We start from the raw sequence: 23,199 nt of genomic DNA, 5'->3' as shown, positions 1-23,199 counted from the left end.
AAAAAAGAGAGAGATAACCTATCCTCCAGGAACGTATCTAATTTTTTGAAACTATTATACTTGTGGCCTTCACAATATTCCTGGCAAAGTTCCACAAGGTTTGATTGGTGTGAAGAAGTAACTTCCTTTTGTTTATTTTAAACCTACTGCCTATTATTATCATCGATGACCGCCTGGTGTTGTGCTAGGTAAAGAGGTAAATACAACCTTCCTATTTACTTTCTTCCATTACCATTCTGTGATTTAATAGATCTTTATCATTTTCCCCTTATTGTCTCTGTCTCAAGCTGAGCAGTCTCAAAATTCTTTTAATCTCTTCTCGAAGGATGCTGCTCCATATACTAATCATTTTCACTGCCCTTCTCCTGCATCTTTTTTCAATCTATATTAGTCTTTTCGAGATCACGGCAACTTGACTGCAACACACTATTCAAGGTGTGGACATACCATGGACTTATATAGTGGCATTATGACTGTTTCATTTATTATCTGCCTTTCTATGGTTTCTAATAGTCTGTTAGCATTTTGACTGCCACTTCAACATGTAGTCAGTATGTTTGTCTAGGTTAGATATTAGTAGGTACTCACTCTTTGTAACTGTTGTTCTTTCTGATGATGTGTGCTTTCATATCCATTTCCATGTTTAGGTGTGTTGCTGCGCTCTGCGTGGCACTTTCGGTTTCTAAGATTTTTTATCCTTAGTCAACACTCTGGGTGGGTTCGGTTCATTGGTCTGCTCTCTGGAGTGGCCGCCTGTCTTATGGTGCCGGATGATTATTACCGTCGTACCCATTGCCGCTCCTTTTTTTTCATCCTTCTGGCCGGCAGTACTTCTGATCATGTTGGGGAATGGAGGGGGTGTGTTGGTTAATGGATATGTTTTATGCTAATCTACTTCTTTCGATAGAACTAACTATGTTACTAAAGGTTTGAGTAATTTTCCGGGCTTTCTTCGATGTGTCTTGTCTCTATTTTCTTATTTCTCTATTTAGGTTGATTTTGCTATGCTCTATTTAGTGTTCGTTGGTGTTCGTGTTTAGTTTGAGATACTTGCATTTGGGTATAGGTCTATATAATGCGCTTCTGAGCCAGTTATGGTCTGTCGCTATTGTTGTATCCCTTTGACTTTGGTTATTTTTTTTTTTTCTCATTAGTTCTTATAAATTGCTTGTTATATGTCTTTGGTATATTCACTCAATGTGACGTGTTCACTTGTGTTAGTTTCTCGTGTCTGCTTGTTAGATGTATGTGCGTGTGTATTGTGTATTTCTTATGTTATGTTCTATGTTTCATAATGTGTTTTTTTTCAGTCCAAGTATCTCATGTTCTGTATGTCCTTTCTGGTAGTATTTTTATGGCAAGTATGGGTATTGTGGTCTGGGTGGAATTTTTTTTTTGGTATGTTTCTTTCTAAGATTCATTTATATCTTAATGTGTTGCTGTGTGTGTCATGTAGTAGTCTATCTCATATAGTAGTTGTCTCTTCTTGGTATGATGTAATTATTTATCGGTGATGGTTTCTTTTCCGGGTTGCCGCCTTGGGCTTGGCTACCTTTTTTTTTTTTTTTTTTTTGCTTGACTGTCTTTTTTAAATTTTGTAATTGGTGTTGTTCTGTTTCTGGATTTGGAAATGTGTGTTTGGCCTTAGTTTTTTTGCAACATAATCTTTGTCGTATCTATCTGGGACAGACGTCCAGAGAGGGCAACTGGTTGGCCCAGGGCAGGGGTGTGTAAAGCAGGATATATGTTGTCTATTGACTATCCTACCTATTTGTGTGAGGAAATAGTCTCCGTGGGTAGTGTATGAAACGGCACGCGGCGCGGGGAAAAATAGGCAGGGGGGAACCACCGTAAGAGCACTGAGCTCGAGACCCTCGTCTGGCTGAATGTAATGGTCGATGAGGAGCGTATCCCAAGCAAGGTATGGCAACGAGCAGGATGCGAACGGCTCGAATGGGGGAAGAACATAAGTCAGGTTAAAAACCCATAGTTGAAGGTCCCCAGGGTTGGGCTGGCGCGGTGTCCTAAGGGTGTAAGCGCTCCAGAGCCCTTGAAGGAACCTCGAAACCATAGAGAGGAGAACAGAACGATCACCGCAGCTTAGGAGAAAGTAAAGATGGCTGCCAAGTGGTACCTTCAGCGATGACACCCTGCTTAGGCCCTGCTGCCTGTAGGCCAGAGGGTAAGTCCAAATAAGAGGGAATCGAGACCTCATGCAGGAGTAAGATTAAGCGTTTTCACAACCTGTATGAAGAAACGCTTCCACCAGGCAAGTACGTTGACCAGGTGATAGGCTCCGTGCTACCGCTGCTAGTCACGCAGCAGCCACCGTGAGGTGAAAGAACTTGCAAGGTCCGGTGTGGCAAAGTCTTGCTGTCCTGAGGTATAGTGCTGTGGTTGGAGTGGCAGGGTAATTAGGTTGGCTTATGGACCATGGCTGAGCGAATCGGGCTATATCTGCTTGTCGGACCATCGCTGGAGTGATTCCAGATGACGCGGCATCCCTGCCTCTGCGAATTGTTTGGGTAGCGACCCAAAGGCCGGGGGAGCATCTTGGCCCTTCTATGCCTGAGAACAGCGTCCGAGATCGGTCCCGAGGGAGAGACCTTGGTAGGAGCAGAACCGCGGACATTTCCTGTTCATTGCGGTAAGGCGATACCGGTCCATATGTGGCGAAAAAACTCCACTTCCCTCCACTTCCAGCAACAAAATCAGCACACTGGGGCAGGGCGACCACTCAAGAGACAGGAAAGGCTGGCCGAGTTGAAGCGTCAAGGCGTTCCGAACGCCTGGGGAGAAAGGATGCTATCCTAGAATATCGAGTGGCTAATGCAAAAGTGCAGAGATGCGAATTGCCTCGACAAAGGGAGGGGGCCAGTCCACCAGGTTCTTCATGGCAGCACATGGCCATTGTCTGGCCGTAACACTGGAGTCGTCCGGCCTTCGAGTCTGCTGCTGAATACCTGGCGCGCCAGCGGACTGTCGTCATGCGGATGGAGCGGCATCCCTGCCCAATACAGGGAGGGGTTTAGCCACCGGTCTAGGAGAGTCTAAGTGTGCTCGAGGAATGTGACTACCCGTGACCATAGGGCCCTGTCCGGGGTGGAAGTTTGCAGACTTCAGTGATCAGTGCCATTGCCTGAAACCGCGGCTGTGGTGAGCGGAATCCCGGCTCGCTCGATCCAGGATAGCTCCTTGAAAGGTCTACTCCCATCGTGGGAACCAGAGAGGTGTCCCATAGTGACATCAGGCTCGACATGTGAATAGTCCCTACGATGCCTCACATGCTGGAAGACTTGTGTCTTGGAGTCCCCCGCAGATGCCTATCGACCAGATACGGAAACGCATACGCGCCATCAGTGGAGATGGGAGGCCACACACTGGGAAATGCCTGTGGGGCTGCTGAAGGCCAACAGCAATACCGTAAAACCGGAAGTACCCGATGGTTGCTAGAAAGTGGAGTGCTCCCACGCAGCAGGGGAAGATGGCTTGTGAAAAGTACGCGTTTCAATCAAGGGCGGCAACCAGACTAAGGAACCAAGGACAGGATTAAGGTTCCCAGGATACATGCGGGAACTTCAACTTATGCATAAGCTGGTTGAATTCTTGTGGGCTCTAGGAACGGTCTGAGACCGTCGTACGGTGGTAGGGAATAAGCGGAAGTAGACCCTTTGCCCCCTCCATCCATCGAGCCGTCTGCACCTCTTGTAAGAGGAATTTGCGCCTGAGAGGAGCCTCTAAGAGGGAACAGGGGTTGGAACAAATCGAGGTGGCCCCATGCTCACCATGTTAGAAACAGCGGACTGAAGTTAACTGGACCATCGCCAACAGAACGTAGAGATGGAGATCAGCCGCGTAACCGGTACGACCCTTGTGCACCTTCGAAGATACTGCTTGGTCCCCATAGCGATCGGAGGCCCGTCGATTTGGCCCTTCGGGTCCTGACGGTGTCGCGAACCACGCAGCCGCGCCGTCGCCAAGCCATATCTGTGCGAGGCAATCAAGAGTGGTGGCGGTGTGGCTGGGGAGAAGGGGCCTGCAGTAGGATGTTGCGCTATGCACGCCGAGAGATACGCATGAGGACCCTGTTGATCCTTCAGGCTTTCTGTCTGGGTTGATTTCACACTCAAAGAGGTTTCAAACCTGATTCATGAGATGCTTCCTTATAGTAACAAGGCGTGGAGGGAAGCTCTTGGCCGCGTTTCCTTCCCTTCAAGGGGCAGTGAGCTCTTGGCGGAGTCTTGATGGAGAAGCCCATACAATTTATCCAATCGCCATCCGGTGGTACGATAATAGGACCTAAGCAGGCTCATGGATGTTCACGCAGGCAATAAAGGCCCTTGCAAGTACACCTTGCGAGTGAATATGGGTCAGCTCGGTAGCCCCCTACAATTTCGGGCTGGCGCTGCGGCCATTCCCATTCCAACTGTTCTAACCAACTGGATGACAGTGAGCAGGGCAGAAGACGGACACAAGCAGCTCGAACCCTCCAGAGAGTATTGGCAATAGCCTGGTATTGGTCCGAATAAACCTGGTAGGGCCCCTCTAGTGGGGCAACCGCCAACAGAACGCCACTACCGGTCCGTTCTCCGGAACCTCCTGCACTGGAGTTCACACATTGAGCGCGACCCTCATGGGAGGTCTGTATGGCCCTTAGGGTGTTGTGTGGGCACACCACGAATCGCGGTTCGAGCAATAAGAGATGTCCACGGGGAAGACAGGTGCATGATCGGAAGGCCATGGAGGTGCTGAAAATCATGGTCAGAGTCTCTGACTCTACCAGACCTTTCCCAACTTGGGCACCTGGGACCGGTACGGAAGGGCTACCGGTACCTGGAAACAGATCTGGACCTCACTACTACAGGCGGTGGCCGGGAGGATCGACCGAGACCTCGAAGACGGTGAGCTACAGCAGTCATAGCGCCTGTAGCGGTGATGGGAGCCAGAACGGTGCTGAGATTATCGGGTCAGTGAATGGGATAGGTATCACAGGCTGACCGCAGCCAGTGTGTCAGCAGCGTGCTCCGGGCGATCCGGCTTAGACAGCTCCCTGTCCGTGGTGCAGGTTGCACGGGAGCAGTGGGGCAGGAGACTTGAACCACCTGGCGAGATGCCGGGAGCAGTCAGGCCTGGATCGAACGGCCCTTTGGACGGGGATCAACGGTCCAGCGTCGCCGCGGTGCCTCTGTAGGTATGGTGCCCGGCCGATCCAAGTGAGTGAGCCTCTGGCGTGCGTGCCGTTGGCATGGAAGACAGCAGGAGGCAGGAAGCTCAACCATGGCGCGTGCCGGGGAGCAGTCAGGCATTGGGTCCAGATGGCCTTGTGGGACCGGATCAACGGTGCCCGATGTTGTCGGTGCGGCGGCAGGAGTCGGTGCGGCGATCCCGAGGTAGATGAGCTCTCTGGCTTGCGGTGCCGTTGGCATGAAGCAAGCAGGAGCCAAGAAGCTCAACAACGATGGCAGCGTGCCGGGGAAGCATCCAGGAGCATTTGGTCCGATGAGCCCTTGTGGGACCTGGGGATCAACGGTGCCTCTGATGTTGTCGGTGCCGCGGTCGGTGCCCGCTGCTCAAGGGCTGGAGTTCTCGCTGCGAGTAGATGAGCCTCGGTCTGGCTGCGTGCCCCGCGACTGTGTTCTTTATGGCGAGGCACACAGGAGCAGGAAGCTCAAAACCACCAGGCGCCATACCGTCCCAGGCACCGAGCTGCTCAGGCGAATCCCACGCTCCCCAGTGATCGGCCCCCCTGTTAAGCGAAACCGCCGGCGCGATCGAGTGTCGACGTATGGCAGAAGTTGCCCCCGGTGCCCTGCGGCAGGGAGTCCGGTGCCCTGCCAGAGGGCGACTGCCTGATTTAGCTCGATGCTCATGCGGCCTGTCGGGTGCACGTATTGCCACCTGGAGGTGCAGCAGGATCCGCAGTGGAAGCCTCAACAGCCCACACAGCGCATGCCGGGCGGCCAGGCGACACCGGGTCCCGAGGAGGACGCCCTCTTCTGAAGTCACTCGAGGATCGACGGTGTCGACGCAGGCGGATGCGGCGCGCGGAGCACTGAGTGCGTGCCCGGGCTCTGGATCCGACTTAGACGAGCTGCGACGTGGACCGCGGACAACAAAGCAATGCAACCGGAAGCAGCAACGCAGCGGAGAAGCTTCAATCCACAGCGCATGCTGGGGCAGCGGCCCACGGGTCACCGGATCGAACACGGCCCTGTCGCATGATGACCCCCCATGCTGCTGCTGGGATCGTACCCGGCACGTCCGGACCGAGGTTCGACGTAGGGTGGTGGCTGCCGTCCAGGGAGCCTCCGCTGTCGCCTGGGGACGTATGTCCGACTAGACGAGCTCACTTGGGCTAGCGGCTGCAGATGGCAGCCGAGAGAGCCAAGAGGCACCGATGCAAGTCTGACACCGCTCAACCAACGTCGAAAGCGTCTGCGCGGGAGCGCAGCCCAGGCACGATGCCGGATTCGAACGCGACGCGCCACCGACAACAATCGCACGGGCTAGTGCTTTGGGACCGGAATCAAGGGGCCGGCATCCTCCAAGTGTCCTCTGCAGGTGTCAAGTGCCGGGCGATCCAAACTGTGAATGAGCTCTCCTGGCGGCGGTGCTGTTGGCACGGAAGCAGCAGGAGCAGGGAGATCAAACCACGGCGCGTGCCGGGGAGCTGTCGGCACTATTAGGAAGGATCGTGGCTTCCTCACTCAGAAAGATTGAGTGGTGCGAGCGACTCGGCCTGCAACGGCCGGTTGCAGCGGGGTCCGGTGCCGAGGAGGCGCTTCTGTCCCCGAGTAGCTCCGCGCTTGTGCAGAGGTGGAGGGGAAATGAAGGTGCCGCTCCCTGTTGTTGTCGGCTTAAACGCCGTGCAAATGGGGCATTTATCTGCGATTCCCCGAGGCACCGTAAACAGGAGTCTTTTGTGGAATTCCTGTCAGGAACGGCCGGAGGCCGGCAGGCACGGATAAAAACGCGTGTAGCGGGCATTGGGCTAGGCACAGCGGTTGTCAGGAAGGCTTCTCCCCGAACCCCGCTAAGTATCATAAACTAACTATTAAAAAAAACGTATAAGATTGATAACTGTATTACACAAACAAGTCTAAAGCCGAGGTCAAGCTACGCTCGCTCACTGTTCCAACGACCGATCACGGGCGGTAAGAAGGAACTGAAGGGCGTGGGTCGACAGTTAAACACTGGAATAAATTGCCTAGGGAGGTTGTGGAATCTCCATCTCTGGAGATATTTAAGAGTAGGTTAGATAAATATCTGTCAGGGATGGTCTAGACAGTATTTGGTCCTGCCATGAAGGCAGGGGACTGGACTTGATGACCTCTCGAGGTCCCTTCCAGTCCTAGCGTCTATGAATAAACTGGGGTTACCACTTGTGTAGGGAAAGCCTCTGGTGGCCCAGGTCGGTTTGTTTACCTGCCCCATCTGCAGGTCCGGCCAATTGTGACTCCCAATGGCTGCTGTTCACTGCTCCAGGCCAATGTCCCTTGGCCTGCGCCGCTTCCAGCAGCTCCCGTTGGCCTGCAGCAGCGAACCGCAGCCAGTCGGAGCCGCAATCGGCCAGATCTGCGGTCGGGGCAGGTAAACAAACTGTCCCGTCCCTTCAGGGGCTTTCCCTACACAAGTGGCGACCCCAGTTTGAGAAACACTGACCTAGCACAAGGATGAAGCCTCTTTGCCCAAGTGAAGCAATATCTACACCTCATGACCCCCAGTAACAACACCTACACTTAAAACCAGTTATGTACTGGTTTTGTATTTATTTGTTTGTAGCATTGTCAATCAACTTTCTATTTAATGAACTTTAACATTGTAATTTACTCTGCCTTTTGTGAGGTTTTTTAACCTGGTTTTCCCCTTCTTGCTTCACTCCTCTTTTTCTTTCCTATTGTCTGTGTTGTTTTAGGTGTGTGATGTTCCTTTTCCTTCTCTTCTTCTATGTCCTAATACTTTTGTTGTTTTCTTTCCTACATATTGTACAGTAACTCCTCACTTAAAGTCATCCCAGTTAATGTTGGTTTGTTGTTATATTGCTGATCAATTAAGGAACATGCTTGTTTAAAGTTGTTTAATGCTCCCTTCTAAGGTCGTTGGCAGCCGCCTGCTTTGTCTACTGCTTGCAGGAAGAGCAGCCCCTTGCAGCTAGCTGGTGGGGGTTTGGAACCAGTGTGGACCGGCAGCCCTCTATCAGCTCCTCGCTCCCCTAAGTTCCCTCTGCAGCAGCTGTCTGCAGTTCAGCTGTGTCCTTCCCCCACACTGCCATCTATTGCTCCTTCCCTCTGCCTTGGAGCTACTCCCTGAGACTCCTGCTTGCTGTGCTGGGCGGGAGGGAAGGAAGAGGGGGGCTAATGTCAGGGTGTCCCCCTCTCCCATGCTCCTGCACACCGCTTACCCCATCTTCCATAGAGCAGGGCTCAGGACAGAGGGAGCTTGCAGCAAATGTGGTTTCAGCAATCTGATCTAATTAACAAGGCAGTGTACTTAAAAGTGAAACACGGATATCTCCCTTCATTCCTGCTGCCTTGCACAGTGAGAAAGTTAACCCTTGAGGGCTCAGCCAATTGTTAGTTCATCATTTAGCAGTAAGGGAAATATCCCACCCTTTGACTCCTCTTCCACCTCAACCAAGCTTTACAATCATCATCACTGTGTGCCAGTATTGAATTGTTTGTTTAGAACTTATATTTATAGTCTTTTGTCTGGTGAAAAAAATTTCCCTGGAACCTAACCCCCTCATTTACATTAATTCTTATGGGGAAATTGGATTTGCTTAACATTGTTTTGCTTAAAGTTGCATTTTTCAGTAACCTAACAGCAATGTTAAGTGAGGAGTTACTGTACCTTCTCACCTATATTTTTGGTCTCACATTTCTTCCACTTCTTCTCAAAGATCTGTCTTTCTCTGTCTATGCATCAGTATTTTACTCCCCCTCATTTGCTTTCTCTCTCACCGCTCATGCCCACCCTTTCTCTCTTACACACCTCTTTCCCCCTACAAGTTCACCCATCCGCCCACAGGCTCTTTTCTGCATCCAGTTCTACCTAAAATAACAGCAGCCCCTGGACTGCTCTGCTTCATCAGTGAAGCCCCCTCCTGCAGGAAAATATTAGCAGTACTACTAGTCCCCCTTCCCTTTCTCTTAAAGGAATATTGGCTCCTACATCTTTCATCTCCTAGGCTTTCCTTTTTGCTCAGGCTGCTCTGTTCCCTAGCCCCAGTATGCCCACTTGATTTTTTTTGTTCCAGATTCCTTATCGCCCTGGCAAGTGAGGTTTTCAAACTCTGTTTATGCATTCAAAATTACCGCCCCCCCCCCCAACCATTGACAGATCTTTTTAGTACTGCCCAAAACCATTTTTATACTTTAAAACAATGATACTTGAGTGATTCAGGAAAGAAAAACAAGTAACGCATGTACAAGAATAGTAATTTTCTCATCTTGTAGTACATACATTTGGTCTGCTCAAGCCATGAAAAAGAAAATTATCTCTCCATCTACAGCTCCCATAAAATCAGTTTCTCATCTGACTTTATTATTCCTTGTTTCTGATTTGACAGTCAGTAATCTTGTCCATTGAACTGATGAATTGCTCTTTCTGCTGCCACTCTTCTCCCTCTGCTGGAATACTGATGTATTCATGACATGCTGGAGAAATGTTTCAAAACAGTATAGTAAAAGCCAGCCTGAGGCCCAACATGCAGAATTAGGCCCGATCAGGATCCTATGTAGCAAAAACATTGTTGATTGGGGGGAGGGGGGAATAACAAGGTGTAAAGAGTAGACAGTAGCAAGAAAGAGGACAACCAACATGTATGTATCTGTTAAAAATAGATAAATAAAAAGGTGTATATTTAACCGATTGGCACAGGCCGTTTTAAAGTAGTAACCATGTTTAAATAACTGGACCATTGTCAACATTTTTAACCGATATATAGGCAAATATATTGGCTCATTTTAAGGGGTAGTTCATCGTGTAATTTTGTTTCAGAATTAAGTCTTTTGTTTTACTTTTGGCTAAACTGGTTTATCTCCTTCAACAATGTGCAAAAAAAAAAAAGAAACATTATTGATTACAATGCCTGTGACAGCTGCCTCCATAACAAGCCAGAACTGTGTTAGCAAATAAGGACTGTGACACAAGTCAGAAAAATTCAACATCAAGACTATAATTCTGTCTTTTAACTTTCCCTAGATATACAAGTATTAGAGCTCAGTAATGATGTGATAGGTTCCCCAGGAACTTGGGAGAAGCCAATAGGGTCTTTCTTTCTGCTACAGAATCTAGGTGGGGAATCGTTTTGCATCATTCAAGAAAGAATTTGAGATCTGTTACCATCTGAATCACTTGCTTTTTTGCTTATGTCACAGACTTAATATTGAGTGTAATGTATGCATTTTACATAGTCTAGAAAACAACTGTCCAATTTGTCCACATCTTTCCTAAAGTGTGGCACCCAAAGCTAGATACAATTCTGCAGTTGAGGCCTCACCAGTGCCAAGTAGTGAAGAGCAGTTACCTGCTGTGTTTTACTTGGGACACTCTGGTTAATATACCCCAGAAATATTTTTTTTTTTTTTTTTGAAACTGCATCACATTGTTGGCATGTTCAATTTGTGTCGCACTATAACCTCTAGATCCTTTTCTTCTGTACTAATGCCTAACCAGTTATTATCCATATTGCATTTGTGCCTATGATTTTTTCCTTCCTAAGTGTAGTACTTTGCACTTGCCTATATTTTATTTTGTTGATTTCAGACTAGTTCTCAAATTTATCAAGGTCCTTGCTTACAACTCCTCTGAACTTGGTGGTGTCCACGAACTTTATTTACGCATTGAAGTGGACAGTATGCTTATAAAGAGCATAAGTGGTGACTGGCAAATTGGATTCTTAAAATTCTTTGACATTTAATAATCTAAAATCCCAGTCCTGGAAACATTTAAACACGTATGTGTACCATTGTTCACATGAGTAGTCCCATTGTCTTCAATAAGACAACATACATGAATGTTATGCATGTGCTTAAGTGTTTGCATGCAAGCTGTAGGACTTCAGTGGCACTACTCACTGCAGTTAAAGTTAAGCATGTGCATAAATCTTTGTAAGATTAGGATCTAAGATGTCATAAGGTACAGGTAAATACATTTGTTTACAGTATATGGCTCCGGTCTTGCAAAGATTTACACACCTGTTTAACTCTATGCAATGTAAGTAATCAGATTAAAGTCAGTGGGACTAAGCATGTGACTGAGGGACTAAGTGGGACTAAGCATACACTGCCATTTTTGTTGGTATAACTTACAATATGTCGTACAGGAGTGTGAAAAAACACACCTCTGAGCAACATAAGTTACTCTGACAAAAGCATCCGTGTAGACAGCGCCATGTCGGTGATAGAGCTTTTCCCGCTGACATAGCTACCGGCGCTCATGGAAGCGGTTTTATGATGTTGAAGGGAGAGCTCTCTCCTGTTGGCATAGAGCCGCTAAACAAGCAGTCTTACAGCGGCGCACTTGTATTGGTACATCTGTGCTGCTGTAAGCTCGCTAGTGTAGACATGGTCTAAGACTTTGCAGGATCAGTGTCTGTGATTTTAAATTGGTAATTTTACTTTAACATTTTAATTCACAGGGAAAAAAATCCCTGAATTTTAAAACTATTTTTGGAGTCAGTTCATAGAAGAGTTTAATTTTGCAAAACTTATGGTTACTTTCAAGCATGCAAAGCTGCTAATAATCAGAAATATTTTTCACAAAAGGTTTGTATCTAGGGCTGTCAATTAATCGCAGTTAACTCACGTGATTAACTCAAACAAATTAATTGCAATTTAAAAAATGTATCACGATCAATCACACTATTAAACAATAGAAGACTAATTGAAATGTATTAAATATTTTGGATGTTTTTCTACATTTTCAAATATATTGATTTCTAATACACACAGAATACAAAATGTACAATGCTCACTTTATATTTATTACAAATATTTGCACTGTAAAAATGGTAAAAGAAATAGTATTTTTCAGTTCACCTCATACAAGTATTGTAGCGCAATCTCTTTATACTGAAAGCATAACTTACAAATGTAGATTTTTGTTGTTGTTACATAACTGCACTCAAAAACAAAACCAATGTAAAACTTTAGAACCTACAGGTCCACTCAGTCCTGCTTCTTGTTCAGCCAATCACTAAGACAAATAAGTTTGTTTACATTTACGGGAGATATTGCTGCCTGCTTCTTATTTACAGTGTCACCTGAAAGCGAGATCAGGTGTTCGCATGACACTTTTGTAGCCGGCGTTGCAAGGTATTTACATGTCAGATATGCTAAACATTCATATGCCCCTTCATGCTTCAGCCACCACCCCAAAGAACATGCTTCCATGCTGATGATGCTCATTAAAAAAATAATGCATTAATTAAATTTGTGACTGAACTCATTGGGGGAGAATAGTATGTCTCCTGTTCTACCAGCATTCTGCCATATATTTCATGTTATAACAGTCTTGGATGATGACCCAGCAAGTTTCTTTTATGAATGCTTTTGCTGCAGATTTGACAAAAGGCAAAGGGAAGGTACCAATGTGAGATTTCTAAAAATAGCTACAGCACTTGACCCAAAGTTTAAGAATCTGAAGTGTCATCCAAAATCTGAAAGGACAAGGTGTGGAGCATGCTTTCAGAAGTCTTAAAAGAGCAACACTCTGTTGTGGAAACTACAAAACCCAAACCACCAAAAAAGAAAATCAACCTTCTGTTGGTGGCATCTGACTCAGATAATGAAAATGAACATGTGTTGGTCCGCACTGTTCTGAATCGTTATCGAGGAGAACCTGTAATCAGCATGGATGTATGTCCTCGGGAATGATGGTTGAAGATGAAGGTACATATGAATCTTTAGCGCGTCTGACACGTCAATATATTGCAATGCCGCCTACAACAGTGCCATGCAAACGGCTGTTCTCACTTTCAGGTGACATTGTAAACAAGAAGCAGGCAGCATTATCTCCTGCAAATTGTAACCAAACTTATTTGTCTGAGTGATTGCCTGACTGTAGGACTGAGTGGACTGTAGGCTCTAAAGTTTGACATTGTTTTATTTTTGAATGCAGATTTTTTTGCATATAATTCTACATTTGTAAGTTCAACTTTCACGATAAAGAGATTGCACTACAGTACTTGTATTAAGTGAATTGAAAAATAGTTTTTTTTACAGTGCAAATATTTGTAATAAAAATAAAATGAGCACTGTACACTTTGTATTGTGTTTGTAATTAAAATCAATGTATTTGAAAATGTAGAAAACATCCACAAATATTTAATTAGTAGTATTCTATTATTGTTTAACAGTGCAATTAATCACGATTAATTTTTGTAATCGCTTGACAGCCCTAGTTATATCACTTAATTAAATACTACTCAACACCATCTATTAGCTTAGGCAAAAAATGAAGATATTAAAAATAAAATGTTGGGCAATAGTTACAAAATCTGTGAATCAAAAAACATGACCCAGCAGTTTTGTGAACAACCAATAATTTGTGCGTGAATAACTGGAAAATAAAATTGAGTAAAAACAAAAGTGAAATTGACCTATTCAAAATATTTTAATTGTGCAGTCTGAGTGGAATGTAAAAAGCAAAATTGTATCAAAGTGTTTATTTTTTAAGATTATTTTAAAATATCTGCTTTAAGTAGGTTGTGCCCCTTTAATTTCAGTGTACCACTGAACAGTGGTCAGTGGAGCTACTGACATAAGAGCTTGAAGCAGTTAAGGATTCTTCAGAATAATTTGTCTTGCTAGTAATTTGTCATCATTTTAGCTTTAACTCTTTCTCATTAAATGAAGAGGGTTTTTTTTTTTTGCTGCTGCTGCTTTCTTTTAACCCCAAATAACCCAGAGCGTAGAAAGTTGGCAGCCTGTGTCTTCATTTGTGTTTTTAACAGATGTAAACGCGTGAAGAATCATAGCTTGGGAGAAGGGACAGTCACACAAGTAAATGTGCCTAGCTAGGAAGAATAATAATGCGAAATGTATTAGATATTAAACGGCACCTTTTAAGGAAAGATTGGTGGGTGACCCTTGTGAAAGGAGTATGTATAGGGTGGGGTGAGGATGAGTTACATACATGGGGTTAGTTTCCTGCTTGTTTCCTATAGAGCCTCTCCTCCTGGGCGTGACGTGAAGACTTTAAGGTGGGGAGGGAGGCGCCCTGTTTAAGGGAGTCTGGTGAGCGCTGCTGGGCAGAAATGACTTAACGTTAATCGGCTCACACAATTTGTGCAGAGGGAGATGTGGGTTAGTTATTTCTAAAATGACAAAACTGTAGCTGATGAAGACGTTACTCTATCATCCCCTCAGCAATATACCTCCTCCCACGAGTCTGCCTCTCGGAATTCACTTGTTTGGGACGGGAGGGGTGGGTGATGTGGACTTTGCTTTTGTCGGGTCTTCACCTCCATTCCTTTTTGCAAAGCAACTTCTTGAGTAGGAATTGTAGGGCTGCGGGAGGAGAACAGCTGCGTTTATTGCCACCAGTGACCTAAAAGCCACTGTGGGGGCAAAAGCGGAAGGGAACATCCTGGCTCGCCTACGCTACTTATACACCCCTGGCCACGAGGTGGGATCCTAGAACACTGCCCCGCTTCAGCCTCAGTGAGACTCTGAAGGGCCCCTCCCGCCCCCATAGGTGCTTTTAGAAAGTTAATGGGGACCCAAACCCAAGGAAGAGGCTGGCTCTGCTGCTGTGAGTATCCATAGGGGCAGCAGCCCGCTGTCTTGGTGGTGGGCTGGTAACATCTCGGAGCCTCCTTAACTGCGGCGCCACCTTAAGAGCCCGCTGACTTTTCTCGTTACATTGTAGCAGCGGAAAGAATGTCGGCGCGGGCCGTGGGTGACGTCAGAGGGGAACAGCGCAGAGCGGCGGCGGCGGCCAGGCAGCAGCGGCGGCGGCGGCCCCGGCTCGGAGGCGGCGGCGAGAGCGGCCCCGGCGCCTCCGCCACCACAGCGGCAATGGCGACCGTCGGAGAGCGCAGGTCCCTGCCCAGCCCGGAGGCGATGCTGGGGCAGCCCTGGAGCCACTGGGTCGATGCTGCTAAACTTCACGGAAACGATGGTGAGCAGAGCGCCCCCCCTCTACGTTCCCCGGGGAGCTCGGGAGCGCCCGGGCAAGGGGCCACCCGAGCCGGGCACCGCTCCGGGAGAGCTACCCCCGGGAGCCTTGGAGGCGGAGCGCCGCCGGGGGAAATCTGTGCAAGCTCCGGGGCCGGGACCCTCCTTCCCGGGATCCTGGGCACGCTGTTGGAGGAATCTGTGCGAGGCAGGGTTGGATGTGTGTTTCCTGCAACACCCCTGTCTGCGGGATGGGTCCTGGATGCACTGGTTAGAGGGTCTGCGTGAGCCCGGGGACGGGAAACTCCCCCTCCCCCATCCCCAGGATCTTGGGAGCGCTGGTGGGTGTGTGTGTGAGACAGACATACCGGGGAGCACCTTGAGCCCCTGCAATCCCGGGTGCACCAGTTGGAGATGTAGGTAAGTCCCAGGGGCTGCCCCTGGTATTCTGCATACTCTGATGGAGGAGGTCTGTGTGAATCTCCGGTGGGGCATCACTGTTCATAGCGACACAGTTGGGAGAACTGTGTGAGCTCTGGGATCCTGCACCTTTCCTCTAGGATCCTGGGTGGACCGGTGGTCTGTACCGCTCATCTATGCTGGTTTTTATGGTAGGGAACGGTGCGTATGCAAGTTCATGTGCCAGTCTCACCTGTCTGTAAGTATAGGACCGCACAGGGTTTTGGCAAGTGTACTGGTGAGTGACTGCATCACCAGGACTCTGTAAGTCCTGTGTAGGCTGTGTTGCCTAATGTCTGGGTGTTGTTTTGTTTTTGTTTTTTAAGGAACAGCATTGGAAGAAAGTTTCAAGGAGTATGGGAAAAATCGAGAAGCAATGCGACTCTGTAGAGAAGGTGAGCATGATTTGTTATTAAGACGAAACGTGCATGAAGAGGTTTCCCTGCTTGTAATTATGTTGTTAGAACGTGCACGTGGAGAAAACTCACCTGATCTTCAAGACCATTGTTTTGTACCTAAGGTTCCTTAGTGGGCGTCTTTAGGTATCAAATGGACTCTTAATCAAAGGTGGTGTAATAAATCTGGCTGACTTACCATATTATTCAGACCAGGTTTTTAATTGGTTAGCATGATGATCTTTGTCCCTAAATAGTCTCTAGCAGGCCACGATATCTTTGGGAGCAGCACCCATAGACCATTCTACAGTATACTCTGTTGTTTTTTAAATGAACTTGATCAGTTCTGTTTTAGTACCAGAGCACTGATCTACCTTTTTTTCCAATCAAGTCAGTGCCTCATGTTTATTACTTAGGACACTGTTAATACATAGTGGGAGTGATATACAGACAGCAAGCAGTAAAGCAAGGATAAACAGCCTGAACTTGGACAAACAGAAATACTATTTACAGGTGTAGACAAGTTGGTGAAGCATACACATTGTCAGCAGTTTTGTGACTAGAGATGAAAAACCAGTAATAAGTCTTGTTTTCATGTTTGTCTGGTTGTCTCAATTCACAGACACTGTTTCCATCACGGCAATGGCCTCATAATTTTCTAATGTTGCTAACAATGGTTGGGCTCCACTGGTGGTATTATCATTGGGAAGTGTAGCATATATGAGCCATGAGTGTGTTAAACATGGACTCAATTAGACCTGTTTTGAGTAGTTTATATGACAGTTGAAAATGTCAGTGGTAGTTTACAGCCAGACTATAGTAGGGATCGGAGCCTTGCTAAGGCTGGTAGTGCTGACCTGCTGTAAGCAACAACTGGAAATTTGATGAGAATTTTGCTGGCAAAGACTGGGTCAAAATCAATAAGCAGCAGCCCTTATAGGAATTGCAGTGGGGTGCATGTTATGTGACTCAGAAACACTGGGATATTTCTGCCATTGTCCCAATATAACGTATATTTTAATAATTGTTTTATAAGTTCATTCCTTCCACACAAGTGTGATAGTTTCATAGGTGCTTAAATTAGCATTATTTGTGTCTGGTATACTAAGTGTTGTGCAAAATATTACAGAAACATCAAAAATCTTTACAACCTTAACTAATGGAACCATGGCTCCATCAGTTAAGGCTGATTTTCAACCCTCTTTTTTCCTGCCTTCAGGTATTAAAATGCAAACGTCTAAGGCAGGGGTTCTCAAACTGGGGGTCAGGACCCCTCAAGGGGTAGCAAGATTATTACATGGGGGGTTACAAGCTGTCACCCTCCATCCCAAACCCCGCTTTGATTCTAGCATTTATAATGGTATTAAATATATACAAAGTGTTTTTAATTTATAGGGAGCGGGGTTTGCGCTTCGAGGCTTGCTATGTTAAAGGGGTCACCAGTATAAAAGTTTGAGAGCAACTGCTGTAAGGTTTCTATATTCTGAAGGTTAACAAGGTGAATGAGATTCTTCCTTCACAGTCATGCAGCTTGCCCCCTGAGACAGTCTCCTGAACAAGTTGTATGATTGGGGCTTAAGTTTGAAGGGAATTCATAACATACTATTAGAATGCGAAAAACAGCATTCTGTCAAGATTCTGAAAGGTCTATTCATTTTCAGCCCTCTGTCCTGGCAGTTCATTCAAATTTTAAGTCTGAATTTGATGGGATTATAATATATATTATGTGGTTCAGAGGGAACCTCTTTTTACAAAACAAACAAAAAAAAACTTGTATTAATGTTTTAATGTTTGTCAGTAATGTTGATGGGCAACAACAAATGCCAGCCTGTATCCATTTAATAATCCAAAGCAGACATAGAAAACTTTATAACTAAACCTTTTGGCCAGGGAAAATGTTGCATGCTAGAAAATGTGAACAGAGAAACTTTTTAAATGTGACTGGATTCCTGCAAACTTTGGACCTCTGCACCAAAAATATATAGTCTATTTTATCTATTGTATTTCTATGCCCACCATTACCAGAATATCTTGAGTGCCTGAGAATCTTTTTAATATTTATTCTCACAGCACTCCTAGAAGGTGGGCAGTGCCATTATCTGAGGCACAGTGAGACCAAGGCCCAGATCCTCAAATATTTAGGCACCTAACCCTCTCAGTACTTTTGAGCATCTGGGCCTAAATGACTTGCCCAAGGTCACACAGGAAGTTTGTGCAGAACTGGGACTTGAACTTAAGTCTCTTAAATCCCAGGATAGCAACGAAACCTCTGGACCAGGGGTTGGCAACCGTTCAGAAGTAGTGTGCCAAGTCTTCATTTATTCACTCTAATTTAAGGTTGTACGTGCCAGTAATACATTTTAACGTTTTTAGAAGGTCTCTTTCTATAAGTCTATAATATATAACTAAACTATTGTTGTTGTATGTAAAGTAAATAAGGTTTTTAAAATGTTTAAGAAGCTTCATTTAAAATTAAATTAAAATGCAGAGCCCCCCCCAGAGCGGTGGCCAGGACCCGGGCAGTGTGAATGCCACTGAAAAACAGCTCACGTGCCGCCTGTAGCACATGTGCCATAGGTTGCCTACCCCTGCTCTGGACCATCGTGTCTCTCAGTTGGTAGCTACTTGTCTCTCACTCCAAGCTGCCACTCCTTTCCCTTCAGTCGACACACTATATACAATCATTTGGTTTCAGATCCTCAAGGACATTTACCAAAGGTAGAGTTTCAGTGGACCCTGTCTAGTGTTGCTTTTTAAGATTCGTATCCTTCCATGCTGAGCTTTGAAGCACTGCATGGACTACAGCAGCTGGTGTGGCGTGTGAGCCCAGGATTTCAACCAGACTTTTGGATTGGGAGGTCTTTGGTGGCTGGGAGTGAAGACTAGACACCATTTAGCTCAGAGAGTTGTATTTTAAAGTATTCAGTATACTGAAATCTTTTCACGACGTTCAATATTTTACATGTAAGATTTTGCTGGAAATAATTCAGTACAAGTATTTTTGTGTACGTGGTTTATATGACAGACTGTGCTCCAGTTCGTCCACTCAACGTCTTATCACCTACTGTCCGTGAACCAATCAGGGATTCAATTCCCCTGCAAACCAGCGTCTTGCCGTGGGACAAAACCACAACTTATTGAATTGTATTCACTAGATACTGTTCAGAAACAATGATGCATAAAGCCTAATCCTTTTAATGTACCTTCCCAATACGAACTTGAAACCTCAGTGTAGGGTAACATTCATATTCATCCTTCTTATCATAGATGACTCTTGCCTCCCCATACTGGGGTAATGGGCGGGGGGAGAGGGGGGCACACTCTAAAGAGAAGGACATGCTCCGTGTGTCTCCTTTGCCCAGAGACCCCCCCCCAACCCTGTGCCAAGCACAGGGCCTCTGTGCTCTCCCTCCCCCACCAGTTACCTGCGGTTGGGGGACGCTATCATTTTTCCTGATGCACCTTCCCTGCCCCCGCCACCCCCCACCATGTTTGGCCACTGTCCCTGGCAGCTGGGCTTGGCTGGGGAGCGGGACGGAAGTATTTCTCACACGGCTGAAGCTGGCCACTCTGGCTCGCTGACTCTGTGCAGCGCAGCAGCTGCTTGTGAGAGCCTTGCTGGTGAGGTGGTGTCGGCCATGCAAGCCAGACACATGCCAGAGGAAACAGGGGACTCCGGCTCACTTGGCCTCTATCTCCAATAGCTGGGCCTGGGCAGGGGGTAGCCCACCACCCCCTCTCCAGCCAGGCTCACTTCAGGCAGCTGCCACGCTGCACAGAGCAGTGACTCGGAGCAGCCAGAGTGAGAAGCAGCTAGTCCACTCCTTCTGCTCCCCACCCAGGCTCGGATAACTGATAGTGGTAAACTTATGAGTATCTTTTTGCTAATTTCATTTTAGACAGAACTTTAGTTATTGTGGTATTTTTAATTTAATTTTAATAATTACAAATACAGACACTATGATGGGTGGAGAGTTGTTAAAGATATCTGCTGTCAACATTCATCAATGTATAAAACCCTTCCAAAGTGGTTAGGGGAGAAAATTGTGTTTGGTTATTAGATATGTTCGTGTCTTGCTTATCCTGGAATGCTCTGTGGTGACAAAAGAGCTAATGGAATTATGACATCACAAGATCGAAGGCAGAGTAACTGAGAGAGAGAGGGCATTTTGCTTAGACAGTTTAACAAAAAACAGACACAAGCAAATAGTTTTAATATCTACTTAAATTCTGATGTCTAATGAACATGAGGTGCTGTACTATCACCCTATTCTTTCAGTAAATTCATGCGCGCACACGTTATACATGTGAGGGTCCCTGTCCAAAGAAGTCCACCAGAAAAAAAAGAGAGAAGTCCGGGCTTGACACACTTGATATTTTTTAAGAGAAAAACATACATGGAAAAAGAAACATTTTAGACGTTCTCTTTATATCCTGTTGATGGAGTAGGCCCTAGGTTCCGTCTTCAGTTTTTCACAGTGGTTTACAGATGACCTGCAACAAATGAAGCATAAGGGAAGACAGCATTTGTGGTGGAAGTCTTGGGCTGACTCAGATGTCTCAAAGAATTTTTGAATTCTTATGTCATGGTTGAAGAAGAGGTTCTTTGTCTCCATTATAGCATCCACAAAGTCTGCCAGTGGATTTTTCTTCTAGCTGATGGAACTCAATGGCTAATTAGAGTCCCTACTATCATGAGAAAATTTCTGATTACTCTGTGGACAAAATTGAATAGATTGAGCTATCTGCTTGGTGGCTGTAGAGTCAGATCTGAGGGGGCAAATGTTAGGTCTTACTGGACTGAGTTTTGTACAGTAATGCTCATTGACATAATGCTGGGAATACTTCATGTCACTACTTGTCCATTGAATCTATGTTCTTCCAGTCTGGTAATAGCCAGTGGAAAAGTACTAAGTCCTTCTTACGAATGGAGATTAACTCCTCCCTTATTGAGACCTTGTCTTCACTAGAAAATTAACAATCTTGAGGAATCATACGCACTGATATGACTTTGCAGTTAACATAGACAGGGACAGGTTTTTGTTTTATATGTCAACTGGCTGTGATTAAACTCTACTGGAACTATAGGTTTAATCATTGCCAGCTGACAAGACGTTAAACACAGCTTGTTCCTATCTGTATCCACTACAAAATCACGTTTAACACCATGCTAGTTAACATGATTCCACAAGGTTATTCTAAAGCTGCCTAATTTTCTAGTGAAGACAAACCCATGAAGAAGTTACGATGTCACATTTGCTCAAGAAGTCAACGCTCGACACTCACAATATGGCTAACTGTTGTCCGGTATTGAATCTTGGTTTTTGTTTTGTTTTTTTAAAATAATATAGAGAAGATTGTGGCAAAACAACTCTAGACTACCTAGATGCTTCAGATCTCCTTGTCAATCAGGGTACAGACGTGGATATAAGATAGAATTGCATTAGTAGATGGGTGAAGATGGGTGTCCTTTCTGATAGATCTATCAGCAGCTTGCTGTACTCTTCCTCATCAGGTGTTGCTGAATCACCTGTATACTTCAGTGCAAGTGGATGGTGCTGCCTTGGGTGGCACTATTTTTACTTTGAAAAGCATTCCTAGAAGGGAGTTGAGACAGTTGCACTTCCCTAAAGGTGCTGTCATGTGAAGTTCAATAGAACTTATTGTATCTCCCCTTCTTTTTTGTGCATATGGGGCTGCTAGGAGGATTAGTTAAAAGGTATTTGCTGCAGTGCTTTCAGTGTGCTTATGACACTTTTATATCACCTGATCTAGCCGGTGTATATGTACACTGCATTTAGACCCCCGCAGCAGCCCGAGTCCCCTGAGCCTGAGTCAGGTTTTCAGTTGCAGTGTAAACATACCCATAGTCCAGACTCTAAAGCTCAATCCAAATGAGATGGGGCAATATTAGCAGGTGGGGGAAACAACTAGAAGATATGATGCTTATTAGAAAGCCGAAGAAAAAAGTTAAAGTTTTATTCGGTTGAGTGTTGATGAGTTGGTTTCAGATTCTGTTTGGGGCTTTTGGTGGAGCTGCTGGGTTGAGATTATTTTTGTTTTGTTAAATCATGTCAAAGGTTCCAGATAGGCCCTTGTTTGAAAATATTTTGTGTATATTTTTATTAAATTGAAATAAACTACATGAGCAAAAAGGGACAACAGTCTTAAAAACAGCCTTTGCAAGTCACATTTAATATTTTATCAGGAAAATTTCCTCTGCATATCTCATTTTATGTTAATGGAATATTAAGATTCAGACATCATACAAAGTGTTTCAAGAGCCCAGGAGTCTTTTGGATATAATAAAACAGTTATAGGTGGACAGTAAAGGTGAGTTATGGTGCTTTAAAAATCATAAGTGTTTCTATTAAACAATTTGAAAAATCTTGTGTTCAGAGGTGATGCTACTTATAAGGTTATCTGTAGTGTCCACTTTCATTCTCTCCAGCCCTGTTGTTTCTTCTTTGAAACCCAGGTTTTGTTTATGACATCACAGTTACTGCAGAGGAGATGATTGTGGTGCTACAAATAGAATGTCATGTTAGATTGTAAGCTAGGACTGTGTCGTCTTTTCTGTTTGGACAATACTCAGCCTGTTTTGGGGGTACTATAATAATATAACCCTGATCTTGAAAGATATCTAGTGCCTCCATGGAGTCAAGGATACTGAGTATACCTCTACCCCGATTATAATGCTGTCCTCGGGAGCCAAAAAATCTTACCACGTTATAGGTGAAACCACGTTATATCGAACTTGCTTTGATCCGCCGGAGTGCGCATCCCTTCACCCCCCCCCCCCCCCCCCCCCCCCCCCCTNATTTTAACAGCTCTGGGATCCCCAATTTCTTTGTTATTGGGGCAGGAGGAAACAGGAAAAATTTTTTGCTTTGATCTGGTGGAGTGCCCCCCCCCCCCCCCCCCAAGAGCTGCTATACCACGTTGTATCCGAATTCGTGTTACATTGGGTCGTGTTATATTGGGGTAGAGGTGTACCTCAAGCCCTATAAGAAGCAAGAACAAGTGCTTAAATTCTCTTTCATACACGTGATCACCAAAAAGTCATCATTAGCTAGCAGTTCCCACAAGGTGTTATTGGAAACTAGCACAGATTTCCCCTATACTTAGAATAGGAGATTGTCAAGCATTATTGGCTAATGTTGCCTTTTCAGTGGCTTCTGCTGTATTCTTAAACGACAATAAAAGCTCAGGCAAAGGAGAAT

At 45.7% G+C, this 23,199-nt stretch overlaps 1 protein-coding gene across 2 annotated transcripts in view; it reads left to right on the top strand.

Annotated features, from left to right (window-relative positions):
* The window catches only part of ATXN7 (ataxin 7), a 142,900-nt gene that overhangs the window by 42,638 nt on the left and 77,063 nt on the right, over nucleotides 1–23,199 (top strand). For both annotated transcript variants that reach the window (XM_032801044.2, XM_032801046.2), the window contains exons 3-4: nucleotides 14,875–15,126; nucleotides 15,908–15,976. In XM_032801044.2, coding sequence (XP_032656935.2) covers nucleotides 14,886–15,126; nucleotides 15,908–15,976 — 310 coding nt within the window. In that variant the 5' untranslated portion in view covers nucleotides 14,875–14,885. The remainder of the gene's footprint in view (nucleotides 1–14,874; nucleotides 15,127–15,907; nucleotides 15,977–23,199) is intronic.

This window comes from Chelonoidis abingdonii, chromosome 17, assembly GCF_003597395.2.
Source record: "Chelonoidis abingdonii isolate Lonesome George chromosome 17, CheloAbing_2.0, whole genome shotgun sequence".
NCBI lineage: Eukaryota > Metazoa > Chordata > Testudines > Testudinidae > Chelonoidis > Chelonoidis abingdonii.
Note: the sequence above shows the minus strand (reverse complement) of the source record. Positions and strands in the feature narration are given on the sequence as shown.